We start from the raw sequence: 22,904 nt of genomic DNA, 5'->3' as shown, positions 1-22,904 counted from the left end.
TTTTTGATGGGTAAAACAACAGCAAACATGGTTTGTAATATTTAGCGTGTCCCTACAAACAATCCATCCTGAGACATAAAATTTGAGAAGTTTGCCAAATGTCTAAAATGACTCATGTCAGCCAGTCCCTCAATGGTTTGAATCTTTTATAGAAATACTTTGAAAAATTGCAGTAAGCATCCACTTCCAGATACAGAGCTCAAAAGGCACCACACAACAGCAACCTATTTGTCTCATACTAAATACTGACTGGCAGATAAATATTGACTCTGGCAGATAACCATGACAAAATAATCAAACATGACTTGCCTCCAGCACTGTAGGGGTCCTCATTTCACAGACAGAGCTTAGTCTCAGCCACGATTAGACAATAGTTCAATTGGGAGATTTATGTATTTTGTTTTATAAACGTGCCTTATCAAAAAACATTACTAGTGTGCATCTTTAGACAAATCAAAGGCATTGATATATTTTAAGATCATTTCAGTTGAAACAGCTCAGATTTACATTTTAGTCTGGGACTAGCCTTAAGCCTCGTCTGTGAAAATGGGGGAAATATTAACCCTGCTGCACATACTGAATGTCTGGGATTTTTTTCTTCTCTATTGGGTCTTGCAATGCCTTAGTCAACCTTAAATTATTCTAAATTGGTGATTTAATGTCTTATGTATGCGTCAACTAAATTAATCAAAACAATCGTTGAAGACTTTGATATTTTATGATACCTCATCCAAGTATAAAATATGAAAGAAAATGAACTTGCTCTTCTACTCAGCATGTATTCCAAGTAGTCAATAAAAAGGGCCTTGAGAAGTCATTCACATAAATATCAACACGATGAAAAGAATTCAACAGACATCAGTTTCCACTGTAGACTGCTATTCATATTTATATCACAGACAGTTGGAGTCATAATTTTTGCATCATTGCAGGCATAGGACCAACTCTACTTTGTACAATACAGCCATCATCTGTCTAACATTGTTTCAGTAACTAACCCTAAACCCTACCCATCCCCCCCACCCCCCGAAACACACACACAAAAAATGATATACATCCAAAAACTTCACCAGACCGAGGCACCACGACGGCTCAGCTCAGTGCATGACTATGGATCCTCCAGCACACTGTTAAACAGTTTAGCCAGAGGGGTGTGAGACGAAAAGCTCCTTTCCCAGCCAATAAAGCATGAAAGGGGCTTACTGTGGGTATGTGAGACATGAAATTGATACATTTCATCCTTCTGGAATTAAGATCTTGCACAATGTGCTGAATGAGGTGTAAAGAAAAAAGGCGCCTATATCTTTCCTACACAAAACAGTCAAGTACAAATCCAACCCAAGAAAAAAAAAAAATAATCTGTTACTCCATATTTTAAGCAATAACATCAATAATAATTATAAAAATAATGAAGGCAGAATATAATAAAATAAAAGACTGTCATGATCTCGGTTTACTACATCTAACATGAGATTTGGTCAATCCTCGGAGCTGGAGGAAGAGTCTGAATTCTTCGGTGCCATGATGACATCATCCAAAATGGCCTCTCTGTCTGAGCTATCATAGCCACCTTGTGACAAACTGTCGCCTCCGTCCATATCAAGAACGCTCGGCTCCATCTTCACATCGTAGGCTGGAGTAAGGAAGTGGTGAGATGATGTGAGGTGACTGCCGTCCTCCAGGTCCTCATCGTCCATCATGTATGCGCCGTCGGAAACTAACGTCTCGCCTTCGCCGCCTCCCAGGAGAGGGTCATCAGTCTGGATCGAAGGGGTGGAGAGGTAATGTCGATTCTTTTTGGGGATTGAAGCGTGGTGACTCAACAGTCTGTGGAATAAAATCTCAGGCAAGAAGCCCTGAGATTGAAGAGAAGGATCAGATTAAATTCCAGAAAAATAAGCACTGACTGCAACTAACCTAAAATACACAATACAACCAGGGTAGATGAAGATGATAACTATAAACACACTGAGCTAATATAGGAGACACTAACCGAGTTGCGAACAGTCTCAGACCATTCTGGTGCTACAAAGTGGTCAGGATTCTCCTCCAGGTGCTCTCTCAAATCCTGTAGTAAAGGCCCGTATATTCCACCAAACTGAAGAGAGTATAAAACAAGAGAGTAAGACCAACTGCACTAAACTTCAAAATATATCAAGAACAGTGTATACTCTACCATTAAAGTCAGTAAGATTTTTTGAAAGAAGTCTTTATTTAATAAAATATATACTTTTTATAAGACATTAATTTGGTCTTTAGTGTCACATGAGCCTTCAGAAATCATTCTGATAAGCTGATTTGGTACCAAATAAACATTTATTAACAATGTTGAAAACATTTGTGCTGCTTATGTTTTGTAGTCTAAACAGGGGAAAAGTGTTAATTATGGCAGAATTGCCAAATGTCTTTCCTCACCTTCTTGCCTGTCCTCATGTCTATGACCTTCACTCTCTCACTGCCGGTAAGTGCTGCTGCTTTCTCTACCCTCTTCCTCCTCCTCTTCCTTTTGGTCCGGTTCACCAGTAACTGCAACAAAGATAGAAACATTTTTAGCTGTGTCAGTCCAAGAAGAACTCAGAAAAGAGAGTTCAACCTGTTTTGCACTTACTTCTAACATGTCTCCCTCCACTTCATAATCTGGGTTTTCTTTGAGCCAGTTAGGAAGGTCCCTTCTGCGGGGAGCATGGAGAACCCCTTCGGCATCTACCATCTACGTGTCAGAAAACAAACAGTATGTAGCTGGAAATACTTATAATGCATTAACGTAAACTGAAACGTTACTTCTGGGTAAATTTATAAGACTGCATTTCTGTACCTCATGGTCCTTTCTCTTTTTGCGTGCACTCCCTTCACCGTTTGGCATGAGAGCCTGCTTAGAAAAAGTCAACTTCAACCCCTCCTCCTAAAGAAAATGAAACAAATGCAAAAATGAAATGAAGCAGAAATTTAAGAGACAGATGAGGTTCACAAATGTCTGAACTCCACCTGACCTTTAGGAGTTTTACTGTGAACTCTGATTCTTGGCCTTCAAGAGCTTCTGCAGACAGGGCACTGTTGCTTTTGCGTGCCACTCGGGGGTAACCTAAGTCATCTGTGAGATCAAGCACTTCAGGTGTAGTATTGAGCTGTATGTCAGAGACGTAGCGTCGACCTGACGGCCAGTGCCCCATTACAACCAGCGAGCAGAGGTTGTCTATTCGGTTTATCAACACACGGTCTTTGGGCCAATCAACTCTCAGAGGGTCAGTGAGGGACTCGGGTGGGGCGCCTTCTTGAGATGGTGTGAGAGAGAGGATGCTGTTTTCTTCATCGCCATCGCACATCTTAAGAGCTGCTGCCAAGAGATCAGAATCACTCTAGTAACAAATCACATTCAAGTTAACCCAAATTAAACCAATCAACTATTACAGTTGGCCAAAGAACAAAAGTAAAAACATTATACTTTTTGTTTTAAGAAAATAAAAAACAGCTCATTCATTTTTATGTTCTATGAAAGACAAAGTGATACAGGTTTGACTTTTTGAAAATTTGGAATTTTGGGTGAACTGATCCTTTAAACTCAAGTAACAGAAATAATGTGACTTAGAAAGTTTGATTAAATTCTGTTATAGAGTTCTAACTCAATGAATCATATAATGAAATGGATAAAAAAAAAAAAAAAAAAAAAAAAACAGTCACTCAAAAATTTTAAATCCCTACATGGCACTTTTCATGTGTTCAAATACTTTAGATAAATACAAAACTGATAAATATTACATTAAAATTTATATGGAAATTGTGCTATTTTTCTTCATAATTCATTGAAACAAGAGTTTGCACAAAAACACCTTGATCCATCTACATTTATTTTTTACTGTATTTTACTTGAATTAAATATTGAGTTTAACTGGCAACAATGATTTGGCTGGATTTAAGAAAAGTAATTTCAGAGCAAATAGATGTAACAAATTTTGAGTTGCATACTGAACATCATAAGGCTAAAACAATAAGAAATAAAATTAAGGTATACTGCTGTTGTTTACCATAAATAATTTAAATGCAACAGTGTCTCCTCACCTTGTTCTCTCTCAGCATCACTGTCTCCGCTATCATCTGAGCTGCCAGAATGACGGGAGGAGGAAGACGAGCCCGAGTCTGAATCAGAATCAGAATCTGAAGGCCCTTCACCTCTCTCTCTTCCTCCTTTTCTCTCACTGGGCCCATTGTTTTTGCTCTTCTTCCAGCCCCATCCAACCGGAACTCCAACTTTCCCCTCAGAATGGGTGAGGAGCATGGCTGGAGAGTCCGACGGACAGAGGGCCTCCACCCCCAGCAGCCGAGACTCACCATCTAGGCTCTCTTCTTTGATACTGGTCGGATCCTGTGACTGACTTAACACGTGAATCTGCGAAGCGGCTTGGGCTTGCTGGTTCTGGAGGTAGTCGAGGCGGGCCTGACTGAATGAGTACTGTGGGTCAGAGAAGATTGAGTGTTCAGTGCGGCTGACGCCATGTCTAGCGGCAGCTAAGAGCAGCTCGTGGTCGTGCTGTGGGATGCTCCACCAGTTGGGAAGGTCAGAGGAGAGTGGTGCCAGACTGAGGCGTTCCTCCAATGAGGGGTGGGGAAGAACACGCTCACGTAGCCGACACAGCAAGCTGACCCTGTACAGTGTGCGCGTGGCTCGTTCTTCTGTGATGGGGGCCAGAGACTGGGACAAATCTTGAGATTCTAATAGAGGAAGGATAACAGTATACGATGTATTATATAAAGCTACATAGAATTATACTTTTTAAATGTTAATTTGTTTTAGTATTACCATTTTAATACTTGCAACTTCTTTCATTTAGCTTCCAAGGCAACATTTCTTATTTAATGAGGCAGCTTCAAGTTTAAGGTTTTCATCTAACATTTATATTTCAACTTTGATTTTTGAAAATATTTAGATTTTTTCAAAAATGATTTTTAAAAGATTTATCTGAACCAATTTCCAAGCAGGTTCTTATTCGATATCCAGTTTCAATAATTAAAAAAAAAAAAAGTCATATTATACGAGTAGATAAATATAACACTGCTTCGCATTGACTTCCAGTACAAGTACATAAAAAATTTTAAGTATAATATACCTTCTCCACGTGCTGGCCGAAGGTGACACACTTTCCGACACATGGACATAAAGCATTTGAAGTAACGCGTCAAGCTCTCGTCAGTTTTCTTATCAAGGCGAGCAAAAGAACGGAAGTGATTCCAGTCCATATGATACTCGTCCCCTTCTGGAGCAGCTTCTTTCTTCATCCTTTCGACCCCAAAGGTTGATACCACCCTGTAAAAATCACACTCCTCCCTACGAGTCCATCTGAAACAGAGAAGCTTATGAAAACGTTGGACATCGAGACTGAAGAGGAAATTTTTGTAAATGTTTACTAAAGGAACATACCTTTGTTGTCGTTCTTGTCGGGCTATCTCTTTGAGCTTTGTGGCTTGTTCACAGCGTCTACGTCTAGAGTCGCCCTTCTCTGCTGCCTCCATCTTAAGCTGCTCTCGTCTGTAACTGCGTTGGTAGGCTGTGATAAGACGGCGTAGTCTGGCTGTGAGCGACGAGCTTGTTGGCCAGTAATACAAATCTGACGATCCCGAAGATGTCCCCTCAACCTGCACAGGGGCAGAGCGATCCTCCACACAAATCTCTCCGTCTGCATTCCCCGAATCAGCCTGAAGAGCACATTATCCATATTTTCTATAAAATTTAAACTCTTAACACCACAAGATAAATGTGCCAGAATTACACTTTAAAGATTACAGGGGGAAAAAAAGTGATTCAAAAGACGTTTACCTCTTCATATACCTCCTTGGTGTGTCTTGTTGCAGGTTTAAATTCTGGATCTTCTGAGTACTTGTCATAGTCCCCTCTAAAACACAATAAGAACATATAAGTTTACAAGAAATTTATAATGCAGGTCTGATCTCTAACACCTGCAGATTATAATGCAGGTGTTAGAGATCAGGACTGCGGTTCCCAAAATGCATTGTAAGCCTAAGTAGATCGTAGAAACCATTATCATCACGATGCTTTTGAGAAACAAATTCCAGGTCTGTTTGAAACTGACCCCTCCCCAAGCTCTGGGTCTGCTGCTTGCTGCTCCGCATTAATGTCCTGCTCATTTGGACGGCCACATCGCTCAACAAAACACAAGCAGGGGTCAGCACGCATAGTGGTGTACATCTCATATCCTGAAATGGCAAGATACAAAAACACATCAAGGATCTGCAAAACTATACATTTTAGTCTGTGTGGCATATCAGAATGTCTTGTAACTCTTGAATCTAGGTAAAATCTCCTAAGACCTAACGACTTGAAGTTTGTCTTATATAATGGGACACCCTTGAAGATGACATGATAAAGCCTCCACATACCATGCTTATAGACACCGATAAGCAAGCATCGGTCAGCTTCTGCGTCCCACCATCCAGACGGAACATCCTGCTGCTCCATTTCAGGCAACCAGATATCAATATCCCTGCAAGGAAACACACTAGCATCAGTGAAGGAATTTAAGTTTTTAATTTAAACCAGATCAATGCAATACATCAAAGAAACCCTAATATTTACGCTTACAAGACATAAGATTAAAGAATGTAAGATTTAATGATATTGGTGACACGGCCAGTCGTTAATGAAATTTACATTTATGCATTTAGCGTATGCTTTCATCTAAAGTGAAGATATTATCTACAGCAATGAAATTAGATGATAGCTATACCTTGCATCAGCTCCTCTCAATACAGAATCAGCATGTTCTCCAATGACCTCCTGCTTCAGGTAATACAGCATACGTACTCTCAGCAACACTCTAAAAAGGGGACAGTGAAATTAAGACACTTAAGCTAATATTTTGTGGTATATAATTAAATGGTGTCCCCGATGGTTCTAACATACTTGTTGCACTGGTGTTTGAGGTGTTTTCGGTAACTGTCATCAAGCAGAAGACTGTCAGGATTATACTTTCGGATCCACTCAACTTTCTGCACATCAAAAGAGCTCTGAGCCTTGACTCGTTTCCCCTTCCTGCCACGAGGGACAGGGATGGACAGACCTAAAGGAAAGGAGAGCACCATTATGAGCACTTGTAAAACCTTTAAGCTTGTTTAGCATGAAGCTAATGCTCTATTTCACAACCTACATAGGATGTTGCTTTATAAAGCCACTCCAATAAAGAGTCTAGACTAGTTTTTTCTTTCAGTCATTTGTTTTGTGTAGATATATTCATACACTCTTTACAGTTCATTTTTCTATGATGAATAAGCAGCAGGTAATGGCTACTTCACAACCAATTTGAAAGTTAGAAATGCAACAATCATACAGGAATGTCAGAGATAGTGGAAAGGTGGCTGGATAATATTGACCATGAAAAACTGAAGACCTCCTGAGGGTCCTTGCTAGAAGAATCAAGGTGTATTAATAAAAAATAAAAAAAAGATTATAATGAAAGTCATACCAGAGTGATTAAGCAGAGCCTGTGGTTCTCGTCCATTCTCTGGAGGGGTGATTAGCTCCCAGATGAAGCTTTTGATGTTCTCATCTCCACGGTAATGTATCAGACAGAAAACCAGGATAACACGGCAGATGGTTTCCACGTCACGTTCACTGAGACGCCGCTTACAGCGAGCATGAGACAGGATATCCCGCCAACGGCCCCACCTGTGTAGACAAAGTCATGTTGAAATTTAAAGAGTATGAAATCATAACCCACAGAAAGTTTTCACACACCTGAGATGAAGAGGGGAATCAAAACAAGCACAACTAAAACATGATCAGGAAGAAACAAGGTCACAAACCCATAAACAAGTAGGTGTTTTTCCACTCTGAAGCAGTCTGTGCGCCCATAACCACCACCAGAATGCCGATCTGAGCGTCGGGAGGCCCGAGATTGTCGGGAATTATGGGGTGGGTAGTCATCATCGCTGTCCAAATCAGACAGATCCCCACCCTCTCCACGCAGACTAGAATACTGACGCGTTTGCTTTCTTACTCTTGGTGTGTCAATCACAAGAGTATTCTGTAAAGAGTTTGCACGAAAGAAAACAAGATTAATGAATAAAAGGATAGATTTGCAGAAAATAAAGAATACACTGACCATTTTCCAAATGCTACACTGTACCTTCCTGTTGAAAGAGTCCATGTCTATGTCAGCTTTCTTGGCCCACTTTTGCCAGAACTCAGGATCATCCAGAGCAATATCTGTGCGGTTCTCAGACGCCACAAAGCTGGCCTTGGAAAAGGTAGATCCTTTGCCTTCACTCTCTATAGTGATGGTAGTTGCTCTTCTTTGAAGTATCTGATCAATGTCCTCCTCACAGAAACGGCTGCCCTCGTCGTTCTCATCCATAATGGCTGCATAAGCACCTTTACGAAGCAAATCCTCTATCTCCTTCTTTGAGAACTGCTGAATCTGAGGAAAGTTAATAGCATACCAGAGAGTGATTATCTAATCACAAGGTGACTTCTGTGTTGAACTTGAATTCAAAGTAATAATTCAACAAAACTCACAGGTTTCATTTTGGGTAAACTATCATTTTAACACAGCAATAGGATTTCTTTCATTCTTACCCCGTTCACACTGCTGTCCTTATTTCCACTCATGCTTTGCAGAACAGCTCGATCAAGTCCCAGTTTAAGACTCGCTTTGTCCAACATCTCCCTTTCATAGGAGTTTCTGGTGATGAGACGATAAACCTTCACCGCTTTAGATTGACCGATACGATGACAACGTGCCTGAGCCTGTGTGGAAAAGATGACAAATGATGAAACTGAACACCTGTATCATCTTTAACGCACTGAAATCACTATGAAAAAAATACAGTGTGAGATCCTCACTTGAAGATCATTCTGTGGGTTCCAGTCAGAGTCAAAAATGACACAGGTGTCAGCAGCAGTCAGATTAATGCCCAAACCTCCAGCCCGGGTACAAAGCAGGAAAACAAACCGGTCTGCATCGGGTTTACTAAAGCGATCAATGGCCGCCTGTCTCAGATTTCCTCTGACCCGCCCGTCAATGCGCTCATACAGGTATCTAATCAGAGAGAACACCTAATTTTAGATCCATCTAACAAACCAGATGGCAGAATTAAAATTCTTTGGCTGCAGTTGCCTTAGAAATCACACATTTCCATTTCACAGTTTACACTTCTAAAGCTATACCTCTTGTGTATGAGGTAGTCCTCAAGGATGTCAAGACATCGCACCATCTGTGAGAAGATGAGCACCTTGTGCCCGCCAGCCTTAAGGCGTGGAAGCAGCTTATCCAGCAAGACCAGTTTCCCTGCAGAGCGCACCAGAGCCTGGAGATGAAAGTCTGGAGCCAGAGGATCATACACCTGCCTCAGCTCAGCCACTATCTTCTCCTCAGCACCTACACAGAGAGACAAAATGCAGAAAGTGGACAACAAAAAGATGAGCAATAATAATAAAAAAATGGGATGTTGGGATGTTTTGTAAAATGCAATAAAATCAAGAATCTGTAATTTGCTAATTCTCTTTAACTGAAAAGATTTCCAAAGTCTTCACTTTCCACCTTAAATGTATTTTGTAAATGCAAACACATTTTGATTTTGTTGGCTGCAACACACTCCAAAAAAGTTGGGACAGAGGCAAAGTAAAAGTGAAAAGGTTATAGAATATCCAAATTAAACTGTTTTGAAACAGTTCACAGTAAGCAGGTGAATTGGTAATAGGTCAGGGTATCATGTTTGGGTATAAACAGAGCATCTCAGTCTTTGCAAGTAATGCTGGATCATCATGGCTCATCACTTTGTGCCAAATTTCATGAAAGAAGTGTCAAACAAGTCAAAAATCTAATTTCTCAATGCAAATCGCAAAGAACTGAGGTCTTTCACCAACTACCATACATAATAGTGAAAAGATTCAGGGAATCCAGAGAAATCTCAGTCCGTGTATGGCAAGGCAGGAAACCTTAGTTGAATGTGCTTGACCTTTGAGCCCTTAGATGGCACTGCATAAGAGACCGTCATGCTGCGGTGTTAAATATAGCCATATGGGCTCAGGAGTGCTTCGGAAAACCGCTGTCACTTAACACAGTCTGCCGCTGCATCAATAAATGTCAATCTCTGTTACTTATAGGAGAAAGCTATACATCAATTCTATGCAGTGATGTCGCCGAATTTTCTGGGCCAGAGCTCTTCTCAGATAGTCAAAAAGACAGCGGAAATGTGTGCTATGCTCAGATGAGTCCACATTTCAACGTGTTTCTGGAAAAAAGGACGTTGAGTTCTCAGTCCCAAAAACCAAAGGGACCTTCCAGACTTTCATCAGTGACAGATCCAAAAGCAAACATCTGTCATGGTATGGGGGTGCATCAGTACAAATGGCATGGGTGACTGGGATATGTGCGAAGGTACCATTGATTGGACATGGAAGGATATATTGGAATTGTACAGTGACCTATACTGCAATCAAGATATCTTTCATGGGAAGTCCATGGTTATTAGATCAAGACATTGTCAGCTCTCATTCTGCATGTGCTACAACAGTGTGGTTTCGTAGACTCCAAGTGAACGTGCCAGACTGGTTTGCCTGCAGTCCAGATCTGACTCCTATTGAAAATGTATGACCAGTCATGAAAAGGAGAATCAGACAACAACAATCACAGACTGCTGAGCATCTGAAGCTGGACAAAAATTTAGCTTGCAAAACTTTAACAATTAGTATCCTCAATTCCCAAACAATGAAACATTCTTATTAAAAAGAAAGTTGATGTGACAGTGTTAAACGTGCCTATGTCCCAACTTTTTTGGGAGTCTTTTTTGGAGCCGTCAAAATCAAAATTTGTTCATATTTACAAAATACATTTAAGTTGGTCTGTGAAAACTTTGGAAAATTTATCTTTGTACTTTTGTCAATTAAATAAAAGTTAAAGAGAATTAACAAATCACAGATTCTTGATTTTATTGCATTTTACAAAATGCCCCAATTTCTCTGGAAATGAGGTTGCAGGATGGGAAACCAACAAGCAACAATTTTTGCGTGCGCTACAGGACCAAAGTGATCCGGGTTTGAAGTAAAACCTGTTATGCTCAGCAACATGTAAACAAAGATTGCAAGGCTAAAATTACAAACAAGTGATACTACAAGGGAACTGACATATATTCAGTACCTGTAATGAGGTAAGGGTGGTTGCAGCACTTTCGAAGTTCCATCATTGTGTTGAGGAGATTGGGTACATTGCTGTTGTGTGTGGCTCCCATGCTGAGGAAGCTGAAGTTACGTTCTAGAATAGCACGGTAATACTTCTTCTGTACATCAGTCAACTCCACCTGGGGACCACAGAAAATTATGCACTCAGAACTTACAAAAACAAAGAGAGTAATCATCAAAAAACAGTCCTTATGCTAGAAACGGTTCATACCTCAATAATGGTCTCTTGTTTTGGGGCAAGGTTCTTTTCTACATCTTCTTTCAGTCTACGCAGCATCATGGGCTTTAGAATTGACTGCAGTTTCTGGACCTGATAATCAAAGACGGCGACTGTGTTGGAAACTGCTGATGCTCTTAACAGAGATGATGTTATTTGCCAAAATGTTTTCAAATTTTTCCTACCTGCTCCTCTGTTTTAAGATCTCCAAACTCACGCAAAAACTCTATCTCTGAGGGGAACTGGGCCGGCTCCAGAAAGTGCAGCAAACTGAACAGCTCCTCTACTGTGTTCTGAAGTGGAGTGCCTGTTAACAACACTTTATGCTCCTGAAAAACAGAAAAAAAAGAAAACCGAATTAATGAATCACAATTATTTTTATTGTAATTGATACATTAATACATTCTGTTTCTCTTATGGAAAGCAAAAAATTTAAATATGAATCACTTACAAGGTCAAGCATCTTGAGGCTGTCAAGTAGTTTGCAGTTTCTGTTCTTCAAACGGTGAGCTTCATCAATAACTGCACAGCGCCAAGAAATCTCCCTCAGCTCTGGGCAATCTGATAGAATCATCTCAAAGGTTGTGATCAGAGCATCAAATTTATAGGCCCCTGGTATTAAGTGTCCCTAGAGAAGACAAAAAAAATTACAAATAATAATAAAAGAGGGCAAGGGAGAGAAAGTCATAATGGGGCTATCAAAATATACTACTAGAATAAACAGCTTACAACTATTTTTTTAGTAGAAAGTTAGGAATTCTGCCTTGGCAACTAATTGAAATAAATAACTATGCTTCTAATATTTAAATACTCTTTAAATTTCAGATTTATTTATATTACAGTTTTCATTAAAAAAAAAACAGCACTGCTGTTTAGCAGCAATCAAACTGATGAAACAGAAACACAATGCACACATTTATACCAACCTTGTCATCTTTGCAGTACATTTCATACTGCTGGATCATTTGTCTACTGGCCAGACTGCCGTGGTAAACAATAGCATTCATATCTGTCCAGGTGGAAAACTCTCTCTCCCAGTTTGTGATAGTGGATAGAGGGGCAATGATAAGGAACGGCCCCTGGGCCCCTGCAGCAAACATCTCTGACAGCAGGACTATGGACTGAATGGTCTTCCCCAGACCCATTTCATCTGCCAGGATGCAGTTTTGCCTGTGTGAAAAGGCATGAATACAGAAGAGAGGGTGTAAGAACAACAACAATTTTCTTTTCTTTTCAATTTGTCAGCGGAGACCAGGACAATTAGATGAGGCCTAGAGACAGATCCCCAGTGAAGACCTCGTCTCCTAGACGGCCATCGGGACAAGACCACAGGAACCAGATGAGTCCTCTGCACAATCTGACTTTGCTGCAATATGGAACAACCTGCTGATTCGTCTTACTGAGCCTGGTTTCTCCCAAGGTTTTTTTTTCTCCATTCTGTCACCAAAGGAGTTTTGGTTCCTTGCCGCAGTCGCCTCTGGCTTGCTTAGTTGGGGACAATTACTTAGTTGAAAACTATTACTGACCCTGTGAAATTGTTTGAACAATTTGTGACAACCCTAGATTGTACCATGGTCAAAATCAATGAATAGACCATTTCTCTGCACCATTTTCACATACGTCTGCAGTCCTGCCAGAATCAGACCGTAATAAAGAAGAAATGAGCCTGCATTTGTTATTCGAGTAAGGCTATAATTCAAACAAATATCCCAGGGTGACTGTCCTGAAAAGGACGCCCACGATCATCATCAGGAGGCTGCTAATGTGTCCAAATAGTAGGCTGTCAAATTATTTACTTATGGTTTTGTATCACCAAACTACTGTCTGTTCACTGCTGTAGCATTGGATCAGTGGCAGGTGGTATTTATAATTGAGGGGGAGGGAACAATCTCATGCTAGAGTACATTTTTATGCATCCCTGAGCAGGGAATGAATCATTAATATTGTTCGTTCAATTTCCTGGAAGAGAAAGCATGCATATATATATATATATATATATATATATATATATATATATATATATATATGCCAATGTGGAAAGGTCTTTAAAATGTGTAGAAAAAAAAAATTGTGGATGTCTTTAAAACCCTTTTATATTCATGAGCTTCAAATTTCATCACATCTTAGAGTATTAGCAGGGTGTTTACCTGTTGTACCAGTTGAAGAGCAGCCAGTTGACTCCCTCCAGCTGGTACTCTCGGAGCTGGTTCCCATTCTTATACTCTCTGGACTCATCAAGCTTCTTCCAGGCACTTGCAGCAGGTCGAGGCTGATGGAAGAGCAAGTCTTGTTAATAATTAACCACTGTCTTGCCTGTTTCTTAATGAAAACTAAAGAATACAGACAGGATAAAAATGCTCTTGTGACTAGACACTGAGAGGAGAGAGGAAGAGGCAGATAAAACAGTATGCAGTGGATGAGCATGGCAGTATCTCACAGTTCTCTTGAGTCGGACCGGGCGGCTTTCAATCTTCCTGAATTCTTCCACTTTTGCTTCATCAACATCCTCCTTCAGCTCCCAAGTAGCATCTTCATAGGGCAGAGAGCACCACTTCACTAGGTAATACACTACTGGCTGTAAGAGGAAAAACAACACTCAGAACCAGTGTTTTGGCAGGGTGCAGTTTGAATTATATGATTAAATAAGACTCTGTACCAAGAAATACTACAACAAAGAAACCAAACATCTTGCTAAAATCACTTTGTCCATGCTGACTATGCACAGTAGATCAGTGCAGTCTGATACAAGAACAAATGACTCTTTAACAAACCAGTCAAACAGACTCACAAATGCATGTAATATCAGTTTGAATATATGCACTCTTATTTGACAGTTGAAAATTTTGTCTGTGGTCGATGAATTCTTACCTCCCCATTGTCTTTATCGACACTATGTGACTCATCCAAAATACGATCAACCTCCACATAGTCTGGATTGAAAGGTTCCTCATCCTAAAGCACAGGGAAGCATTCCAGATATGCTTACAAATCCTCAAGAACAAAATTAGTGAGATTTAGCCATATGACTTACACTGCCAAACAAAACATGGCACGTTTGCCTAATTTCAAATTTATAAGGGCTGTTTCGAATTCCAAGAATGCAAAGAATGGTTTTGTGTTCTCGTGGAGACCTGTCTTGCCAGGCTACCTTGAAAGAACGAACTAGGAAGGACGCGAGAACACAGAACGCATCCTTGTGAGAATTGAGATGTGCTGTGATCTTGCTGCTCAACTGACAGTCCCAGCAGGTTATAAGGAGTGAGACAGCAGCACGCAATGCACAATAACATCACAAACAAATGCCATAACATTTATTTTAGACAATATTTTCATATTTTATAGCTTTTTACCGCATGTATTTGTGAAAATTATTAGGCTATGTATAATGTTACATATTCTTTTTAATATGCCAATAAAAAGTATGACAGGCTTTCTCACTTCATTAAAATTATGCAAAACAAAACGACAAATGTTTACTTTCGCAGCGGTCACGTATTTGCGCGCTTGCAGCGGGAATCTCTTAATCTAGAATGAGAAGTTTAAAGCTTACAGGCCTCCGTACGTCGTCCGCACGCAGCATCTTCTGAGATTTCTAACGGTCCGAATCTATCAAGTCTGAATTTGATGCACCCTTGATTTCGAGAACACATGCAGGCACTTTCATGCATCCTCTGTACTTGCACTAACGCAGAGTGAGAACACAAGATCGCATATTGAGAAACAGCCAGGGTCTTACCTCCTGGAATATGTTCCTCATCTGTGCCTGTTTTGTCTTGAATCTCTTCAACTTCTGATGGATTCTCTTATCTCTTTCCAGCTGCTCAAGACTGGCCCATTCACAGTGCATGTACGAGCTAGAAACACATCATAAATGAATATTCTCAAGAAATAAATTTTTATTTTTTTTTATTTACTGATCAGTTGTTTATAAACTTTTATAAAGTCTGTCAGATTTTTTTTTTTTTTTTTTTTTATCTAAAACTAAATCTGTTCTATTTTCACAAAAAAGGCCTGAGAAAACAAGTGATGACTTACTAGTTTTTATATTTGACAAAAAATTCCTCCACATTAGTATACTGCCCTGGAGACACCTGCATCAGGACAAGGAAATACCATTAAGCTTTAGTCAGAATAGACTAGCGCAAGATTTCACAAGTTAATGATAGTAATAGTATGAACGTATACTTGCCTCCTTTTTGGTCACCCGCATAGACAATATTTTATCCACAATAGCAGCATCCTCCTCACTTGGATTCTCCTGAAACAAATCAGAAACATGCCCACACATATCAACATTACTTTATTACTGATGGCACTGTCAACTGTAAACAGCTAAACTTCTGACAAAAACCAGTAATAAAAAGGAAAACAAAAAGGAAGCACCAAAAACATCCGACCCGCTATGACTAGACTGCTGACGCACCACAAAAAACTGCATGCTTGGAAGACCATCCCCATCCAGTTCCTGCTGGAGTTCTGCTCCCATAGACTGCAGATGCCCTGCACTAGACACAGGAGTTGTGGTTACGTCAACATCCGCATCCATTTCATCTTCATCATCAGTGATTTTAATGTCCAAATCCTCTGTGTACTTCTTCCGCTTCACCTGACGGTTAGAACGTCGCTTCTGTTGGGAGAACAGGATCACAGTAGAGTCAATAAATCAGGTTTATGGCATGAAAACTGCCAACATGTGCAATACTGCTATGAATCACTAACTGAGTGACTGATTTTAGATCAGGAACGAGTAAATGCGTAAGCACGTAATACCTGTGACATTTCCTCCTCCAGAGTGCGGGGTGAAACAGGTGGGCTTAGATCTATATCTGAATGGTCAGAGGATGCATTTCTTTTTCTTTTCTTACCACCCACTGGAGTGATGGTGCTATGGAGAGGGAATAAAGTGTGAGAACAAAAACAGGCAGAGGCAAACTCATCCAAAGAGGATAAGAAATCAGAACTTACTTGAGCTTAGTCTTGCATTTGCTTTTACTACCTCCGCCTCCAGAAACCATTCCTGGAGTCTTCGCCTTGGATTTCTTGTCTCCTCCGGCCACCACTTTCCCTCCACCTGCACTTGGGCTTTTCTTCTTGCTCCCTCCACTACCACTACCTCCACCTACTCCTTTCTTTTTGGCTCCTCCAGCTCCTGTAGCACCTTCTAGGTCTGCAGAGGTATGTCCAGCAGGCAGTTCATCCTGGTTGAGCACACGGGGGATGTTCCTTTCACCCCTGGCTTTGGCCCGTGCAATAGCCTCAGCAACAATGCGATTTGCTTTCTCCTGTTTGCACAGGGTCTCCACTCTTCGCACGGGCTCCTGGATCTTCGCCAAGCGCACACCGGAAGACGCGGCTGTAGTGGTGGTGACGGACGCAGTGCCGGCAGCCGAGGTATTGATAACTTTAACCACAGAAATGGCCCCACCAGCACTGGAAGCAGTGCTTGACTGCAGAAAAAGTGACAGTTTATTCAGAGAACTGTACTTTGTCACCATGTAAACACAATGTTACATAAAGCTTACAACAAACTGTGACACTTAAAGGCATAGTTCACCCAAAAATGAAAATTGGATGTTTATCTGCTTACCCCCAGGGCATCCAAGGTATAGGTGGCTTTGCTTCTTCAGTAGAATACAAACAAAATTTTTTAACAAACCGTTGCAGTCTGTCATTCATATAATGGTACAGTCAATGGGACACCCGGCTTTGAGAGTCAAAGAAACATACACAGACAAAACCAAATTAAACCCTGCGGCTCGTGACGATACATTGAGATCTTAAGACACAAAACGATCAGTCTGTGCAAGAAACTGAACAGTATTTATATCATTTTTTCCTCTGATCCACCGCAGTGTCCATCTGTCCTGAGCGCGTTCACAACATCCGGCGTGTGACGCATCAACGTGCTGTGGCATAGTAGACGCATGCGCAGAAGCGATCTGCCACGCATATACATCACTCATTGTTTACACAGTCACGCACCGGCTATTGTGAACGCGCTCAGGGCAGTTGGACATTGAGGTGGATTGTTCAGTTTCTTGCACAGACCAATCGTTCATGTCTTAAGACCTCAATGTATCGTCACAATTTGGTTTTGTCTGTGTAGGTTTTTTTTTACTCTCAAAGCCATGGGTCCTATTAACTGCCATTATATGACTGACAGACTGCAACGGTTTGAGTAAAAAATCTTTGTGTTCTACTGAAGAAACAAAGTCACCTACATCTTGAATGCCCTGGGGGTAGGCAGATAAACATCAAATTTTCATTTTTGGGTGAACTATCCCTTTAAACCAGTCTAGTTACTGGATGGTTGTTCATGTGGCAAAGCGTTTAAGTGTAGTTGTTAAAAATTTAATGCAATTTCACTACACATTTTTGTTTGTTCAGTATTTTTTTAAAGATCTTAATTTCCACAATTAAGAAAAATGATTTGATTCAAATTATACAGCAAAATGTAATTAAATAACTGGCCATTATTATTAAAAATATTTAAGTCTGTGTAAATGTAGCTTTAACAACAACTTTTTAGATATAGTTACTCGAATTTTCTCGTAATTTGGCAATGAAATGCATTTTCTTTTACCAAACGTTTTGTCCTTTCAGGTACTAAAAGAATCATTAATGGACCCATTTAGAAATCAGAATCATCGTAAGGAATTAAACCAGACAAATTGTATTAAAAAGAGTATACATATTATAAAACATCTTTAAAACAATACTTCATATTCTTCAGATTCCAAGTGGTACAGAAATAATAGAATGCAATGTGTTACTCTATGGCTCAGCGTACAGCAATAAACATCACAGAGCCATAAAACAGATGTTCAGATGTCCTACCTGTGGCTGCAGCAGTAGTTTAAGAGGCACTGCTAGTCGATGTCCTCCTTGGCCTTGAGATATCTGCACCACCTGAGGGCTGCCACCAGCATTAGCTGCCCCAGAAACCAACTGAAACTGTTGCACACAGAGAAAAAGCTTCCCGTCACCACCAAGATCCAAGAAAAAGCATATCTTCCAACACACACGACCTGTCCTTTCACTCACCTTGGCTCCCTGTTGGTTGGGCTGCTGTTGAACTTGCAGCTGAATGGTGAGCACTTTCGGTTGTGCACCCGTTTGACCCGTCCTGGCTTGGGCGAGAGCTGCCAGCTGGCCTCCCTGCAGGACCAACTTCCCTGGCAGAGAGCCCAACACCAGCCTGGGCTGCTGGCCCTGCTGACCTGCAGTTCCCCCTACTGTCAATGTCCCAGCCTGGGTCGCTCCACCTTGCGAGGGCTGCTGTAGCACCAGAGTGATCCTCTTTGCTTCCCCCTGAATAAAGATAAAAGGGCTATTAAGGCAAAAATAATTACAAATTGGTAAAAACAAAGGCAAGTGTTATTTCAGGATCACTGATATTAGTTTTTATTAATATTTTGAATTAGTTTCATTTTTATATTTAGTTTTTATTTTAATTGCAGTTAAAGTTTTAGTAATTTTGTTGGGTGTTCATTTTTCTTTTTTTTCTTTTTTTAAGTCCATATTTTTATAAATTAAGTATTAGTTATTTTAGTACTTTAGAATTGCTGCCTAGGAAACTGGCTGAAATGTTTGTATAAAATGTATAATACTTACATATTCATATAATAATTTATAAAAAAAAATATTATATGTTTATAATATATTTTTATTTAAATTCAATATTTTGAGGTTAACTTATTTTAAGCAACCAAACTGTTATTTTCTGGTTTTTGTTTTAATTAAAGTTAATAAAGCTGGCAGAGACTGACCTGCTGTGGCACTGCTGAAAGTGTGACACCTTGAGGCCGGACGGCCGCTGCTGTCGTTCCAGGGGATGTAGTAGATGACGCTTGGTCCTGTGTTTGTAATGCCACCTGCGTCTGAGGCTGTACCTGGACCTGCGCCTGTACCTGTGCTGGCTGTGACGGTGACTGCAGCTGCGTCTGTGCAGGTATTTGCACCTGGACCGGCTGCGTCTGAACCTGCGATTGAGTCTGAGGCACCGAGGTCAGTAACACCTGCTTCAACGGGCCATTTGGAGTCTGAACCAGCCTTTGAACTCCAGTGCCTACTTTGACTTGTCCCTGCCCAGGAGATGTCGCATTTAATACCGTTCCCCCGGAAACAACCGCCATCCCTGGCCTAAGCGGGGTCCCGGTCAGAACTCTAGCAAGGGTGACTTTCCCTGGAGAGCCTGTGGCTCCTGTGACACCCTGTAGCACTTGAGTCTGACCCTGAGGGCCTTTGAGAATTACAATTTTTGGGGCTGACTGCCCTGCTGCCTGTTGTGTAACAGTGATTTGCTGGGTAGTGACTTGAGCCCCTGACACAGGTACTCCAAGAGGGGAGCTCAGCAGGACCGTTGCTGCCCCACTGCTATTACTGGCCACCGAGAGAGAGGGCTGAACGGAAATTGAAGCCGAGGCAACAGAAACCTCAGGGGACATCTGGGTGGGCTGCTGTGTTTGAAGGGTCTGCAGTGGGACAGAGACAGGAGCTGTGAAGGGTGTTGGGATTAGAGCTGGATCTGTGACAACATCACTGAGCACAGGGACACCAGGATCCGGTGTATGGTCCATAGGTGGATCCACATGGCCCAGTGCCAACTTCAGGGCCTCCTCGACTGGGTCTGAGGAGCCCTGGGAGAACGCATCCTCTGGTAGGGAATCCAAATTGAACAGTGGTGTGTCATCAAAGAGGTCCATAATTGGGTCTGCCATCTTGTCAAAGAGCTTGTGAAAAAAAGAGAAGAATGTGTGATATCCAGTGTCGGCACAAAAACATCCAACAAGTCTGAAGAGATTTTGCAATTATGCTGTTGAATGAAAAAAGAGAGAGAGAGAAACTGTAACCATCTTCACCAAATATTTCTTTCCATACATTAATGAAGTAATAACATAATTAAGGACAGTAACTGGATTTAATTTATGCAGCAATAGTTTATCAAGCAATTGGCCTTAAATTAATGTATAAATAAAATCAAAGGACGCCATTTATAATAAAAACGTCAGTCAAAAAATGTAAATGAAATGGTAAAATAAATATATTATATTTATTAACATTCTAAATACAACATATACACTCATGCATAAAGTAAATGAAACCATAATTATAGACACCAATTAGATAAGCATCAGTATATATCTATATCTCAGTACGGATATAGAAAATATACATAGAAAAATACTGAAAAAAAATAAATACAAAATTCTACAAGTTAAAGATACGCTACATCACTATCAAGTTCACAACTATCACAGCTAGTATGTAATCTCCAGTGTATTAAAGTCTCCTGTTTGGCAGGTAAACTTACCTGAAATTAATTATTAGGGAGTGAGGAACAGGAAAAGAGAGAGTCCACCGGTTCACCCTTCTTTACTCTCTCTCTTCCTCCCCTCTATCCTCTCCTACTCTCTGGAGTTACTTTTAGCTTCTCTGGTTGGCGTGAACTTTAAGAGATCCATTAATAAATGTGTGCACTGATGCCCTGGAAAAGACAAGAAAACACATTAATTTACATTATTTATAGCTTATAGTCGCTACATCTTACTGAATGGCAGTGCCATCACTTCACATGGCTTCATCTCTGACTGACTTGTATGTCACTTGGCCAATACCACAACGTTGTTTATAAAAGTCAAAGAACGCAAATTTGCATTACCAGTAATATCATACTCTTTATAGTCCATCAGAAATCATAGAATCGATGTTTAGCTAACCGAAATCAACACTGCCTTCCTTGCCATAAATGTGGAACAACAGTCCTAAAGCACACACTCGACAAACCCCATCAATGTTCACAATGGCGATTCCTATTGCTATAAATGCTAAATATGTGCTTGATCAATTTGTTTTTCTCTGACGGCCGATTTAAGCTATATCAGTAATCCTCCATCATTCACAATACATCTCACAGTCTCTCGTTCGGACTCTCAATCTCTCTCATCAACAAACCGGACCAAACCAAAGGCAACGTGCTACAAAAACCATAGCCCGACTACGAACAGACATGGACAAGGCCGCAAAGCTGTTTCGACTTGGCCAGGGCGTATTTTCTACTGAAATATGCCCTAATAACGCTGCCATCCACTGCCCCAACTTTCCCCGCAATAAATTCGGGGTGCTAAATTTACCTTTGCATCGACACACATGGCTTTCTCCGTCTCACAACACTGTACGATTGCAGGAAACGGCCAGCGTAGAGCAGGAACTAACTTCTTGCCAGCGCTAGGTCGAACGCGCAGCCCTCGATCTCATCTGCTGTCCGCTGATTGGTCCATCCTCAGAGGGGCTGTCAAAAGGCAAACCTTCCATTGGTGGATCAAGTTGTCTATCATTCCGCTGTGCGGAATTAGAGGGCGGGAGATATTAATGGGTATCGGTCGCACGGCTAGTTAGGTTGAGGCAGCACTAAATGCGGCCTACTTGTTATCACAGGGTTCGAGATGCTCGCTTCTTAGAATTTAAACGGAGACGGATTCAGTTCTATATTATGACTATTTAAGGGAAAATAAAATATTGTAATTTTACGTTTACGAAATAATTTTTTCATAGCTTTACGCAATTTTTGCAAATGTATCCAAATGTCCCAATAAAGCTTGTGATGCTAAATGCTCGTATTTTATAAAATTGTCATAGGTGGATACAAAGGTATTTTTGAATTTAGTTGACGGATTTATTGCTGTTTTATAGAGAGGTCTATCAATTGTGCTATGTTAAAACATATTGAAAATAAAAGTATAATTTAAATGCCACCACACAAAACATGTATATGATATTAAAACACCTTAAATAATATTCACATTATTATTAGTTGTTGATATTAAAACATATAACATATTATAACACTGCCTATATAAACCATTATTAATTTTCCATTGTGCACTGGATCACACATCGTTAAACAAATTAATGATACATTATTTAGCATGATTAAAACACAAACAACAGGCTTGAATGGATGATGTTAAAAACACTTTCAATAATATTCTAATTATTTATTCTGGTGATTCAAATAAAATTAATTAAAAAAATGTGTGTATTAACAGATATTGTAAATTTTTATAATATATATTATTCATTTTTTTTTAATATTTGTATTATTCACATTATACTGTGCACTTGATACTGGATTATATGTGTTAGAACAAATTTATGATAAATAATTTACATCCACATCATTTATTTAACATTATTATTTTTTAAATATCATGAACAGCAGGCTTTGATGAAATTTTTACCTTACTTAGAGTTGCATGCTGTGGTCTTTCATACAAAATTAAATGCTCACAGACAGGTTAGAAAAATAAATGAATACTGTGTTGACATCAGTGATTCTTTCTTTTGCTGTTTCCTTTTCTCTCTCCTGATCTCTTTCCTGCTCTACTTCTTTCCTTGTTCTGTATGTGTGAATAAGTGTGTGTCTTTAAAGCAATGCAGCGTAACTTATTGACTGTGACAGCCCACCCTGCATGGTCCATAGGAGTCCAGTGTACACTT

At 40.2% G+C, this 22,904-nt stretch overlaps 1 protein-coding gene across 3 annotated transcripts; it reads right to left on the bottom strand.

Moving 5' to 3' along the window:
• Positions 1-701: 701 nt before the first annotated feature.
• chd8 (chromodomain helicase DNA binding protein 8) lies at positions 702-21,651 on the bottom strand. Of its 3 annotated transcripts, none has more exons than XM_079380045.1 (39): positions 21,539-21,651; positions 20,719-20,892; positions 19,175-20,137; positions 18,450-18,716; positions 18,243-18,359; positions 16,371-16,852; positions 16,176-16,290; positions 15,829-16,032; positions 15,595-15,663; positions 15,441-15,496; positions 15,142-15,259; positions 14,274-14,357; positions 13,843-13,980; positions 13,553-13,674; positions 12,332-12,575; positions 11,857-12,033; positions 11,591-11,734; positions 11,400-11,498; positions 11,148-11,307; positions 9,176-9,386; positions 8,852-9,047; positions 8,585-8,755; positions 8,136-8,426; positions 7,813-8,033; positions 7,473-7,675; positions 6,914-7,070; positions 6,738-6,827; positions 6,391-6,494; positions 6,084-6,207; positions 5,810-5,885; positions 5,414-5,688; positions 5,103-5,332; positions 4,057-4,707; positions 2,991-3,334; positions 2,816-2,902; positions 2,609-2,710; positions 2,416-2,526; positions 1,994-2,098; positions 702-1,856 (listed from the first exon to the last, which is right to left on the bottom strand). In XM_079380045.1, the coding sequence occupies exons 3-39, from the start codon at positions 20,123-20,125 to the stop codon at positions 1,479-1,481; spliced, it is 7,674 nt and encodes a 2,557-aa protein (XP_079236171.1). In that variant the 5' UTR covers positions 20,126-20,137; positions 20,719-20,892; positions 21,539-21,651; the 3' UTR covers positions 702-1,478. The 3 variants fall into 3 exon arrangements, with proteins under 3 accessions (XP_079236171.1, XP_079236170.1, XP_079236172.1); XM_079380044.1 differs by having other exon boundaries at positions 19,175-20,220; positions 21,539-21,631; XM_079380046.1 differs by having other exon boundaries at positions 2,991-3,331; positions 19,175-20,220; positions 21,539-21,631.
• Positions 21,652-22,904: the final 1,253 nt, after the last annotated feature.

Source organism: Barbus barbus (assembly GCF_936440315.1).
Source record: "Barbus barbus genome assembly, chromosome: 26".
NCBI lineage: Eukaryota > Metazoa > Chordata > Actinopteri > Cypriniformes > Cyprinidae > Barbus > Barbus barbus.
This window is presented reverse-complemented; position numbering and strand designations above follow the sequence as displayed.

Excerpts from the sequence above, each read along its gene's own strand:
- chd8 (XM_079380045.1), bottom strand. The coding sequence starts at position 20,125 with ATGGCAGACCCAATTATGGACCTCTTTGATGACACACCACTGTTCAAT. Across the intron at positions 12,576-13,552 it reads CTCTTCAACTGGTACAACAG|GCAAAACTGCATCCTGGCAG; the intron begins GTAAACACCCTG and ends CTTTTCACACAG. Across the intron at positions 5,333-5,413 it reads CGACAAGAACGACAACAAAG|ATGGACTCGTAGGGAGGAGT; the intron begins GTATGTTCCTTT and ends TCTCTGTTTCAG.